This window comes from Oncorhynchus keta, chromosome 35 (assembly GCF_023373465.1).
Source record: "Oncorhynchus keta strain PuntledgeMale-10-30-2019 chromosome 35, Oket_V2, whole genome shotgun sequence".
NCBI classification, from domain to species: Eukaryota; Metazoa; Chordata; class Actinopteri; order Salmoniformes; family Salmonidae; genus Oncorhynchus; species Oncorhynchus keta.
Genome location: NC_068455.1, coordinates 70,214,063 through 70,226,985, shown reverse-complemented (window position 1 = coordinate 70,226,985; position 12,923 = coordinate 70,214,063). Strand labels below are relative to the sequence as shown.

At 46.0% G+C, this 12,923-nt stretch overlaps 2 protein-coding genes across 2 annotated transcripts in view; both read right to left on the bottom strand.

The window, feature by feature from the left end:
* The window catches only part of ripk3 (receptor-interacting serine-threonine kinase 3), a 19,884-nt gene extending 7,728 nt beyond the window's left edge, over window positions 1-12,156 (bottom strand). Inside the window, exons 1-5 of the mRNA XM_052497499.1 lie at window positions 11,976-12,156; window positions 11,063-11,253; window positions 10,504-10,639; window positions 10,201-10,389; window positions 1,262-1,410 (exon numbers count right to left, since the gene is read on the bottom strand). Of these exons, the coding sequence (XP_052353459.1) occupies window positions 1,262-1,410; window positions 10,201-10,389; window positions 10,504-10,639; window positions 11,063-11,220 (632 nt within the window). The 5' untranslated portion in view covers window positions 11,221-11,253; window positions 11,976-12,156. The remainder of the gene's footprint in view (window positions 1-1,261; window positions 1,411-10,200; window positions 10,390-10,503; window positions 10,640-11,062; window positions 11,254-11,975) is intronic.
* LOC118367991 (proteoglycan 3-like) overlaps window positions 1-12,923 on the bottom strand; it is a 150,989-nt gene that overhangs the window by 110,592 nt on the left and 27,474 nt on the right. The window lies entirely within an intron of this gene.

The window sequence follows — 12,923 nt, the reverse complement described above, 5'->3', positions numbered from 1 at the left end:
ATTCAGCTTGGAATGTACTGAGTAAAAAAAAGGCAATCACATGTTTACAGGCACTGATGAGCATGGAGAGCATGGAGAGGTCATATTAAGGGAGAAGGAACAGTTTATTGCCCGCATTACTTAACTTCCTGCCTTGCAATAAATATGCAATGTTTAGACAGAATACCACTGGTGGAAATATGTCTTTGTCTTATGCAGCTGTATAAGACTGACCCAGTGCGTGGATAAACTTGGTTTGAGCTTTATTAAGAATCTGCGAGTTTTAATCTGTTTATTTAGAACCTAACACCACAAACATAACACTTGTATTCAGGGCAAAAAGTTAATTGCTTTTCCACATTTATTGCAGTATAACTAGGCTTCCTTCTTTTCACATGGTCAGTGAGGTTAGTATTGTGGAGTAACTACAAGGTTTTGGCCCCTTCTCAGTTCTCTTATCACAGCCATTGAAGAGCGGCAGGTAGCATAGTGGTTGCTTGTTTGATTTCAGAGCTGGCAAGGTGGAAAATACTGTCGTTCTGCCCTTGAGCAATGCAGTTAACCACAACAACTGCTCCCTGTGCACATATAACATGGATGTTGATTAAGGCAGCCCCCCGCACCTCTCTGATTCAGAGGGGTTGGGTTAAATGCGAAAGACACATTTTGGTTGAATGCTTTCAGTTGTGCAACTGACTAGGTATCCCCCTTTCCCATTAAACTCTGTACCTGTTTTATAAATCACCATTGGCCTCATGGTGAAATCCCTGAGCGGTTTCCTTCCTGTCCGAGTTAGGAAGGATGCCTGTAACTTTGTAGTGACTGGGTGTGTTCATACACCATGCAAAGTGGAATTAACAGATGAGGTAGTCATTCAAAAATGATTTTAAAACACTCACTCACAGTGTATGACTTATATGACTATGTAAGAACATTTGTACTCCTGAACTTATTTAGGCTTGCCATAACAAAGGGGTTGAATACTTCTTGACTCAAGACACTTCAGCTTTTCATTTTTTATGAATTTTTTATAAACATTTCGAATTCCACATTGTGTTTAGGCCAGTGACACAAAATCTCAATGTAGTCCATTTTAAGACTGTAACACAACATAATGTGGAAAAAAATCTGAGTGTGAAAACATTCTGTAGGCACTATATGTATCCATTCAGTTCACAAGCATTTCGCTGCACATTTTATACCTGCTGTAAACTGTTTTATTATTCTGAATGATGCCTTGAGAAACAGTGAAATGTCAATTGTATCAATGGTGTATCCTTACCTGTATATATCCGAGGCGTGGGTGGGCTTGTATGTCATGTCAAAAGCCTCTGGTGGCATGTAACTTAATGTACCGCCATCCTCTCCCGTGTCCTTCCTGTTCGCTTTGGAAATGCTGTGGTAAACCCTGGCTAGGCCGAAATCTGTCAGCTGGAGAGAGAGAATAATGTTACAATCATTGGTGAAATTGCCAAGGGAGGTGCATGGGGGGGACATATCTCTGCACCAGCCGTCCCTGAATATGATTGGCCTCTCTTGGTGCCCCCCATTCTCATTGGGTCAGAGCGCTGTCAATCTGGCTCAAATTGAAGAGGTTCTGGTTTTCCCGTTGGCTGAGAAACATTTTTTGGGCAGCTCCATCGATGACCACATCGTCGTCTGCATTTCAGGCATTACGAGAAAAACTTTCAGAATGACCAAGTGAATGCTGACAGAATAGAATCAGGAGACAGACTCGGGAGTTGGGATCAACATTCAACAACACAAGTGTAATAATTATTATTTGGTGTGTGCTTATATTTGTCCTATTTCACAGATGTACAAGTATGTATTATACATGCCGCCTTTGGGGAGGGTGTATAGTGTGAAAGGCCGAAACACCCTAGGAACCAAAGGTACACTACTGACGATGCGCTCCCCAAATTTCACCACGCTCACTGTTCATTAACTCTTGGAAGTGCTTGCACAAAGGATAGTAACATCTCATCCTGTGTTCTTGGAATCTGAATATCTGGACTAGTCCAGTGACTGCTGAGAAAGATCAGCTGACAACAGGGGAAAGTCCTTGTGGCGGCACGGAGAGACGGCTAACAGGAGGGAATAGACCCCACTGGAACAGTCATCGGGTAGCTTCCCATTTCTGTAGTTTCCCATGCTTCGCAGTATGTTGGAAACACCCGCTTTAGCTACAGAAAGTCAACATACGAGAATACCCCTAGAGTCTGCGAGAGCGGGGGCGGAAGATGACTGATCGGCTGACAACATGGTAACGACTGGACTGGAAACGACTACGAGTAATGAGAGCACAGCACAAGAGAACACCACAGTAACTGTCACAAGTTCTGCTGCAACAGTGGGCCACAAACAGATGCAGGTATGTGTCTGTGGTTGGAGGAAAGTTACATCACACCATGGGTTGAGGATCCACCAGGGGAAGAAGGGGTGTTTGGGTAAAGAGAGACAGAGAACTCGCATTGATTACTTTCTGCGAAAGCGATCAAATCAGTCGAATGAAGCACAGCAACTGGACGCAAACCATAGTTTGCAATGCATCAGTACCACTGTCATGGAGGACGTAAACTCAAGCACCGAAGTAGCAACTGAGGTGGAACCAACAACAGGAGTGGAACTCACCCAGCCTCCCAGACCTGCAGTCGAGAGGAGACTACCAGGGCACAGACCGTATGTGAAGTGGCCTGGCGCCAGTGACAAGAAGTTGTGGGAAACAGTGAATACTGACCTTACCTTGACCCTCAAGAAACTTCGAGGCACAGTGGAGAAGAAGTTGGAGAGGATGGGGGACATCATCTATGAGTACGGGACAGAAAGATTTGGAATGGAAGAGGCAAAAGGTGGGAGAAAGGTTCCAACCCCACCAGTTCCCAGGAGGCAACAAGAAATCAAGCGCCTTGTTCAAGAAAGGCGGCAGCTTAAGAAACAGTGGAAGAAGGCCTCGGAAGTGGAAAAGGAGGGCATAGAGGCACTTCAGGCTGACATCAAAACCCGGTTGGCATCCCTCCGTAGAGCAGAGAACCTACGGAAACGCAGAAGGAAGAAAGAACAAACTAGAACTCGATTCTATAAAGATCCCTTCAAGTTCCTTAAAAGTCTCTTCACAAAGGAAAAAAGTGGAGCTCTAAAAACAACAAAGAAAGACCTAGAGGAGCACCTGAGAGCAACAAACTTAGACTCAAAGCGACATGAACATCTGGCCATCCCATCAGATATCCCACCCATTGAACCCCCGGAACATCATATTGAGACCAGCCCTCCGACATGGAAAGAGGTGGAAAACACAGTTCGACGGGCAAGAACATCATCAGCCCCGGGGCCAAATGGAGTCCCGTGCAAAGTGTATAAGAACGCACCAGACGTCCTGAGGTTCCTCTGGAGGCTTATGAGAACAGCTTGGCAGAACAAGATAATACCCAAAGTGTGGCGTAGGGCAGGCGGGGTCCTGATCCCTAAGGAGAAGGATGCAGTGAACATCAGCCAATTCCGCCCAATCTCCTTACTGAATGTCGAGGGTAAAATCTTCTTTAGGGTCATTGCCCAGAGGATGGCCGAGTACCTGCAAAGGAATGCGTACATCGATACATCTGTACAGAAGGCAGGAATATCAGGGTTCTCTGGCTGCTTGGAACATTCAAGCATGATCTGGCACCAGATCCAAATGGCCAAGGTGGAGAAAAGGGACCTCCATGTAGTCTTCCTCGACCTCGCCAATGCATTTGGCTCTGTGCCCCATGAACTCCTGTGGTCTGCCTTCAGATTTTTCCACATACCGGACACCATCACAAACCTGGTGAAGTCGTACTTCCAGAATCTGCAGTTCTGCTTCACCACCTCAGAGTTCACCACCTCATGGCAGTGCCTGAATGCAGGTATAATGGCGGGATGTACCATTTCTCCGTTGGCATTCACAATGGCAATGGAGGTTATCATCAGATCCTCAAAATGGGTTGCTGGTGGACAGCGAGTCGACTCTGGTTTCCGCCTCCCTCCACTCAGAGCCTACATGGATGACATTACAACATTGACCACCACTGTCCCATGCACCAGAAGACTGCTCAGAAAACTTGAGGAGAACATCAGCTGGGCCCGTATGAAGATTAAACCATCCAAGTCACACAGCATCTCGATTGTGAAGGGACTACTCTCTGACCTGAAATTCTTAATCGGAGATGACCAAATCCCAACAGTGTCTGAGCAGCCGGTAAAAAGCCTTGGAAGGTGGTATGATGCAAGCCTGAAGGACAATGACCAGGTGCAACAGCTGCGCAAAGACATCAGTAGTAGCCTACAGTCCATCAACAACACCCAGCTACCTCGAAAGTTAAAGGCCTGAGGTTCCAATCTCAACAGTGGAGAAGATGGAAAGAGGAGTCACAGGCTAGAAGTGGCTCGGAGTTCCACGATGCCTTACCACCGTAGGCCTCTATGGAGATGGTGTCCTCAAGCTGCCCCTCACCAGTCTAGCAGAGGAATTCAAGTGTGCAAAAACCAGGCTCCAGATGACACTGAATGAATCTCGAGACCCAGTGGTGAGCAACAACGCGCCGACCTTGGCAACTGGGCGCAAATGGAGGCCAGGAAAAGCAGTCCAGGAGGCAACAGCAGCCCTCAGACATGCTGACATTGTGGGTCATGTTCAGCAAGGGAGAGGAGGCCTTGGGCTAACTAGCCGTGCTGCTTGGAGTAAGGCCACTGCACCAGAGCGGCGGAAGATGGTAGTGCAGGAAGTACGCCATCAGGAGGAGGCTGCAAGGTGGGCCAAGGCAGTCTCTCTTGCCAAACAGGGACAGTGGACTCGATGGGACAGTGTGGAGAAGAGGAAGATCAGCTGGAAGGATCTGTGGGCCATGGAAGCGAGGCGGTTGAGCTTTTCCATCAGAGCAACATATGACGTCCTTCCAACACCAGTTAATCTTCACCAATGATATGGTGAAGATCCGGACTGTGCCCTCTGTTCCATGCCAGCCAACCTCAGGCACATTCTCACAGGGTGTAAAACAAGCCTCACCCAAGGACGCTACACTTGGCGTCACAACCAAGTCCTTAAAAACCTTGCGTCCGCCCTGGAGGACAAGCGAGCTGCCACCAATTCCCTACCACCCACAGCAGCATCACACTCCTTACGGACAAACTTTGTCCGCGAAGGGGCTAAACCACCGAAGAGCGGCTCTACACCATTAGAGCGAGACCAACTGCGCTTGGCCCGCGACTGGAAAATGCTAGCTGACATTGGCCGGCAACTTGTGTTTCCTCCGGAGATCGCAACCACCACCCTAAGACCTGACATGGTGCTCTGGTCCCGTTCACTCAATAAGGTCTTCATCATTGAGCTCACAGTACCCTGGGAAAACTCAGTAGATGAGGCTTATGAGCGAAAACATCTGCGCTATGCTGATCTAGCTGCCGAAGCACGGCATCATGGCTGGAACACAGAAGTCCGACCAGTGGAGGTGGGCTGCAGAGGTTGTGTGGCAACATCTACAACCAGATTGCTTAGAGACCTGGGAATTAAGGGCCAGAGCCAGCGTGCGGCAATCAAAGCTGTATCAGAGGCGGCAGAAGGCAGCAGTCAGTGGCTCTGGATGAAGAGGAAAGACCCCAGCTGGGCCCCGAAGTGAGAGGGCCAGGAGGTATGCGGTCAACAATGCTTGACTCAGGGAGGAGGACGCCCCTGCCATGCATAGTCCCATGGGATGTTGGCTATCAACAACAAGGCAACTCCTATGACTAATTGGGAATGGGACGCAAGCGTAGGATTGATCACCCTGTCGCTAGCCGCCTTTGGGGAGGGTGTATAGTGTGAAAGGCCGAAACACCCTAGGAACCAAAGGTACACTACTGACGAACGATGCGCTCCCCAAATTTCACCACGCTCACTGTTCATTAACTCTTGGAAGTGCTTGCACAAAGGATAGTAACATCTCATCCTGTGTTCTTGGAATCTGAAATAGTTTTCATTATACATGAAAACTATGAAATAAAACATATGGAATCATGTAGAAATGAAAAATGAAAATATATTTTATATTTGAGATTCTTCAAAGTAGCCACCCTTTGCCTTAAAACCAGCTTTGCACACTCTTGGCATTCTCTCAACCAGCTTCATGAGGTCATCATCTGGAATGCATTGCAATTAACAGGTGTGCCTTGTTAAAAGTTAATTTGTGGAATTTCCTTTGAGCCAATCAGTTGTGTTGCGACAAGGTAGGGTTAGTATATAGAAGATAGCCCTATTCATTTAACTAGGCAAGTCAGTGAAGAACAAATTCTTATTTACAATGACGGTCTACCCCTGCCAAACCCTAACCCGGGCGAATTGTGCGCTGCCCTATGGGACTCCCAATCAAGGCCGGTTGTGATACAGCCTGGAATCGAACCAGGGTCTGTAGTGACGCCTCTAGCACTGAGACGCAGAGATGCAGTGCCTTAGACAGCTGCGCTACTTGGGAGCCCAAATAAGTAAAGAGAAATGACAGTCCGTCATTAATTTAAAACGTGAAGGTCAGTGAATTCTGAAAATCTCAAGAACATTGAAAGTTTCTTCAAGTGCAGTCGTAAAAACTGTCAAGCACTATGATGAAACTGGGTCTAATGAGGATCGCCACAGGAAATGAAGACCCAGAGTTACCTCTGCTGCAAATCGGCAATTAACTGCACCTCAGATTGCATCCCAAATAAATGCTTCACAGAGTTCAAGTAACAGACACACCTCAACATCAAATGTTCAGAGGAGACTGCGTGAATCAGGCCTTCATGGTTGCTGTGAAGAAACCACTACTAAAGGACACCGATAAGAAGAAGAGACTTGCTTGGACCAAGAAACACGAGCAATGGACATGAGACCGGTGGAAATCTGTCTTTTGGTCATCTCCACATGTGTGGTTCCCACCGTGAATCATGGAGGAGGTGTGATGGTGTGGGGGTGCTTGCTGGTGACACTGTCAGTGATTTATTTAGAATTCAAGGCACACTTAACCAGCATGGCTGTCACTGGCTGTATAATATGATTTTGTTACCATCTAATGCACATTCAGATGTCATAAATCAGCACTGCAGAGCTCTCCCTGTCCTCTGTCGTACCTTGATTGTATTACTGTTCATGAAATCTGGAAATGTGCATGTACACCCTGGCCCATCTACTGTTTCTAGCACCAATTCTGACTTGTGCTCTGATTATGAATTTCTGCTCTCGTAAAAGCCTGAGTTTTCTGCACGTTAACACTAGAAGCTAATTTCCTAAAATGTATTAATTGAAAGTGTGGGTTCACAGCTCCAATCCAGATGTGTTGGTCATTACTAAGACGTGGTTAATTACGGAAGAGTGTTTTGAATACTGATGTTAACCTTTCTGGTTATAACCTTTTCGGTAAGACAGATCTTCCAAAGGTGGGGGAGTGGCAATCTTTGCCAAGGATCTCCTTCAGTGCTCTGTTGTTTCCACCAAGTCTGTCCCCAAACAATTTTATTTGCTGGTTTTAAGCATTCAACTTTCAAATAGCTTTTTGTTGACTGGGTGCTATCATCCTCCATCAGCACCAGCCTGTACCCTATCTGCCCAAAACGCTCTCCTGGCTCCTTACACTAAGTCTGAATTTGTCCTGCTAGGTGACCTAAACTGGGACATGCTTAAACCACCTGACCAAGTCCTGTGTGTGTTTTTTTGTGTTATTTGAAACTTATTTGGTTCATAATGTTTGTTGTTTTTCTATCTCTTAATTTTTTACTTCAGTTTATTTTAGGAAATACTTTCCAAACACTTATGTTTCTTAAAACTGCATTGTTAGTTAAGGACTTGTAAGTAAGCATTTCACTGTAAGGTCTACAGACCGGTTGTATTCAGCACATGTGACTATTTAAAATTGGATTTGATTTGGAAGGGTTATTTGACCAAGAAAGAGAGTGATGGAGTGCTGCATCAAATGACCTGGCCCCCACAATCACCCGACCTCAACCAAATTGAGATGTGTCACACCGTGACCGTAGAGATCCTTATTATTCTCTACATTTGGTTAAGTTAGGGTGTGACTCGGGTGGGAAAGTCTATGTTTTCTATTTCTTAGTGTTTTGCTGAGTGTGGTTCCCAATCAGAGGCAGCTGTTTATCGTTGTCTCCGATTGGGGATCATATATAAGTTGTCATTTTCCTTTAGGGTTTTGTGGGGTCTTGTTTTCTGTTTAGTGTCTGTACCTGACAGAACTGTGCGCTTTCGTTTTCGCATTGTTATTTTGTTCGAGTGTTTTTTTGATAATAAAAATCATGAACACTTTCCACGCTGCGCTTTGGTCCACTCCTTTCGACGAGAGCCGTTACAGAAGACCCCACCACCAAAGGACCAAGCAGCGTGGTCAGGATGAGCAGGGATCCTGGGCCTGGGAGAACAGGAAGTGGAGGACATCCTGGACCTGGGAGGAGGTAATGGCAGGGGACAAGACCCTGCCATGGAAGCAGGCAGAGGTAGAGAGAGAGGAACGGCGACGCTACGAAAAGTTGAGACAACAATGGAAGCCAGAGAGGCAGCTCCAAAAACATTTTGGGGGGTGGCACACGGGGAGATTGGCAGAGTCACCCCCCAAAATGTTTAGACCTGAGCCAACTCCCCGTGCTTACAGTGGGGAGCGTGTGACCGGTCAGGCACCGTGTTATGGGGTGATGAGCACTGTGTCTCCAGTGTGCATTCACAGCCCGGTGCGCTCTGTACCAGCTCCCCGCAGTTGCTGTGCTAGAGTGGGCATTCAGCCAGGACGGATTGTGCCGGCTCAGCGTTCCTGGTCTCCGATGCGTCTCTTCGGCCCAGGCTATCCTGCGCCAGCTCCCGGAGCCTGCAGTGATGATCAATGGCACGAAGCATGCAGTGATGATTCGCAGTCCAGAGCCTCCGGCGACGGTCCCCAGTCCGGAGCCTCCGGCGACGGTCCCCAGTCCAGAGCCAAAAGCGACGGTCCCCATTCCGGGGCCTCCAGCGACGGTCCCCATTCCGGAGCCTCCAGCGACGGTCCCCAGTCCAGAGCCAAAAGCGACGGTCCCCATTCCGGGGCCTCCAGCGACGGTCCCCAGTCCGGAGCCTCCAGCGACGGTCCCCATTCCGGAGCCTCCAGCGATGGTCCCCAGTCCGGAGCCTCCGGCGACGGTCCCCATTCCGGAGCCTCCAGCGACGGTCCCCAGTCGGAGCTTCCAGCGACGGTCCCCAGTCCAGAGCCTCCAGCGAGGGTCCCCATTGCGGAGCCTCCAGCGACGGTCCCCAGTCCGGAGCCTCCAGCGACGGTCCCCATTCCGGAGCCTCCAGCGACGGTCCCCATTCCGGAGCCTCCAGCGACGGTCCCCAGTCCGGAGCCACCAGCGACGGGGGGGGTACTGTCACGCCCTGACCTTAGAGATCCTTATTATTCTCTATGTTTGGTTAGGTCAGGGTGTGACTCGGGTGGGAAAGTCTATGTTTTCTATTTCTTTGTTTTTTTCCGAGTGTGGTTCCCAATCAGAGGCAGCTGTTTATCATCGTCTCTGATTGGGGATCATATATAAGTTGTCATTTTCCTTTTGGGTTTTGTGCGGTCTTGTTTTCTGTTTAGTGTCTATATCTGACAGAACTGTGCGCTTTCGTTTTCGCTTTGTTATTTTGTTTGAGTAATAAAAATAATAAATAAAATAATAAAAATCATGAACACTTTCCACTTTCCGTGTCTATATCTGACAGAACTGTGCGCTTTCGTTTTCGCTTTGTTATTTTGTTTGAGTAATAAAAATAATAAATAAAATAATAAAAATCATGAACACTTTCCATGCTGCGCTTTGGTCCACTCCTTTCGACGAGAGCCGTTACAAGATGGTTTGGGATGACTTGGACCGCAGAGTAAAGCAAAAGCAGCCAACAAATGCTCAGCATATGTGGAAACACCTTCAATACTGTTGTAAAGGCATTCCAGGTGACTACCTAATGAATCTGGTTGAGGGAATGACAAAAGTGTGCAAAGCTGTCATCAAGGCAAAGGGTGGCTACTTTGAAGAACCTCAAATATAAAATATATTTAGATTTGTTTAACACTTTTTTGGTTATTACATGATTCCATATGTGTTATTTCATAGTTTTGATGTCTTCACTACTTTTCTACAATGTAGAAAATAGTCAAAAATAAAGATAAACCCTTGAATGTATAAGTGTGTCCAAACTTTTGCCTGGTACTGTATCAAACCAAGAAGCCTGGGACTTGCCTTGGCATGGAGGCTGTCATCCAGCAGCACGTTACTGGGCTTGAGATCCAGGTGCAGCAGGGGCGGATCGAGGTGGTGGAGAAAGTTCATGCCCAGAGCCACCTGGTGGGCCAGGCGGAAGGACAGGGGCCAGGGTGGGGGGCCGGAGAGACGTTCCTGTAGGGTCGCCAGGGACCCCCTCTCCATAAACTGTAGAAATATTACAAATAAAGGAGAATAAATACCCACACATTGTATATGCTACTAATTACCACCCGTGCATGAGTCACTAAGTCAGACTTATTCACAGTAGGTATTATTTACCTCCATGACCAGCCCCAGGTGGGTGGAGGGGCCGGAGCTTGGGGGCCGTCCCTGGTACACCCCTAGGATCCTGAGGACATATGAGCTCCCCCCCTGGCGCATGAGGTCTGCCTCTCTGAGCAGAGATGAGCTGGAGCTGGTGTGTATGTGTGTGTGTGATGGGTAGGTAGAGGTAGATATGTGTGTGTGTGATGGGTAGGTAGAGGTAGGTGTGTGTGTGTGTGTGTGTGTGTGTGTGTGTGTGTGTGTGTGTGTGTGTGTGTGTGTGTGTGTGTGTGTGTGTGTGTGTGTGTGTGTGTGATTTGTAGGTAGGTAGAGGTGTGTGAGTGGAGAGACAAAATAATTGACAGAGATATAGGCAACATGTTATTGAGGAAAATGTGGAGTTTGCCTGGGTCAGTACTTCGAACCGGGGTCAAACGACTGTCGTTACCCCAAGAGATCCGAACCCCTTGATGAGATCAATAGGTGTTGGATTAACAATGGTCGCTACAAGATGAATATGCACTCAACTCAAGAAAGTACTTTTATGCAAAGTTGTGAAATAGACCATACTTACCCGTCATCATAATGCAACAACTTGATGGCCACGTCCAACCCCCACTCTACATGTCTGGCCTTGTGGATCTGTCCAAACCCTCCTGAGCCAATCACACACCATTTCTGCAGGCTGTCATCACCAATCAGCAACGGAGCCGGACAACTGGACAGTTCCATCTTTCACCAGGAGGCCAAGGAGAAATACTGCAACTAAACCACAAATGAAACAATGGATTGTTACAGCATGTGTGATGATTTACAAAAGAATGTACAGATGTAGGCTACAATACTGCACAAAGTAACTGATTTACTGTAGCTACTGTGCCAAAGTGAGAAGAACAGACCACCATAAAGAATACCCTCAAGACAGAAATAGAAAAAAGACAAAGGAGGGAGAGCGAGAGAGAAAAAAAAACTATCCAATTCCGATCAACTCCCATATCTACTGGGTGAAAAACCACAGTGTGCCATCACAGCAGCGAGATTTGTGACCTGTTGCCACAAGAAATGGGCAACCAGTGAAGAACAAACACTATTGTAAATACAACCCATATTTATGTTTATTTATTTTCCCTTTCGTACTTTAACTATTTGCACATCGTTATAACACTAATATGACATTGGGAATGTCTTTATTACTTTGAAACTTTTGTGAGTGTAATGTTTACTGTTAATTTTGGATTGTTTATTTCACTTTGTGTATTATCTATTTCACTTGCTGTGCCAATGTAAACATTATGTTTCCCATGCCAATGAAGCCCTTTGAAATTAATTTAATTGAAAGAGAGAGAGAGAGAGAGAGAGAGTAAAGACTCAATCTCTCAACTATATTGGTATTTTCCTTCGTACTCTTTTAACTTCCTCAATTGTAATTTACCATTCAATAAAAATAAGAAAAAAATCACAGAACCAAACAGAACAAACATGCTTACCTTTGTGGTTGTCATGCTCTTTATAACAACAGGTGTTATTAAAACCCTATTTTGCAATGAAATAGCAGCGAAAATGATCAAACCCGTTGTGTTAAAAATATGTCAGTTCATTTTCTGCGAGATATCTTTTCTAATGGCGGTGTACTTCTCATAAACGTCTTTCACTTCCCATCAAGAGTTGGCAGAATCAGAGGGATGACGCACTGATTGAGTGACAGAGCAGGGGCGCCTCACCTGGCTGCGAAATAGAGTGAAGGTGAAGCTACCCTGATTGGTGACAGTTGTAAAATGTTTTTATAAGCTAAATAGCCGTTTCTTCGAGTCATTGACAATGACATGTTTTTATTATGACGGGCAATTTTAGAAAAATGTCCTAATGAGGTGTGTTTTGAAAATAACGTTTATTTTTTTGAATAATAGTTTTAAATTCCACTACATAACCTATTTTAGGCATATTATGATTATGTCCCAATTGTGTATTGATATGGACTTAGGCTACTTCAGTTGACAACCATTATTATTGACTGAATACTAGATTGTTGCAAATAATTAATTTGAAGACGAGGTTAATTTTAGTTTACAGCTATACCACCTATCAATAGGAAAGGGAAGTTTTATTTTGCACGTGACGTAAATGGAATTTCCCTGATCGCTCGGTTTATTTTGGTTTCCGCTAGATAGCACAGCTACAAAGTGAAATGGACTATATCGTAAAAATCAATGAAAACTAAAATCTGCTTTTTGGTCTTAATTTGACGTTATGGTTGGGCATTCGGTTAGCAGTGTGGTTGCCGTTAGAGTAAAGGTAATGTTTTTTAAGTAAAAATGTAAGGAGATAAATTGTAGAAATAGGCAAGGTCTGTGACTTTGTGGATGTGGTAACTAGTGACGACCGTTAATTCTTGTTTCTTTTTATCGTACAGCCTGGTGTATCTGCGCATTTATGTT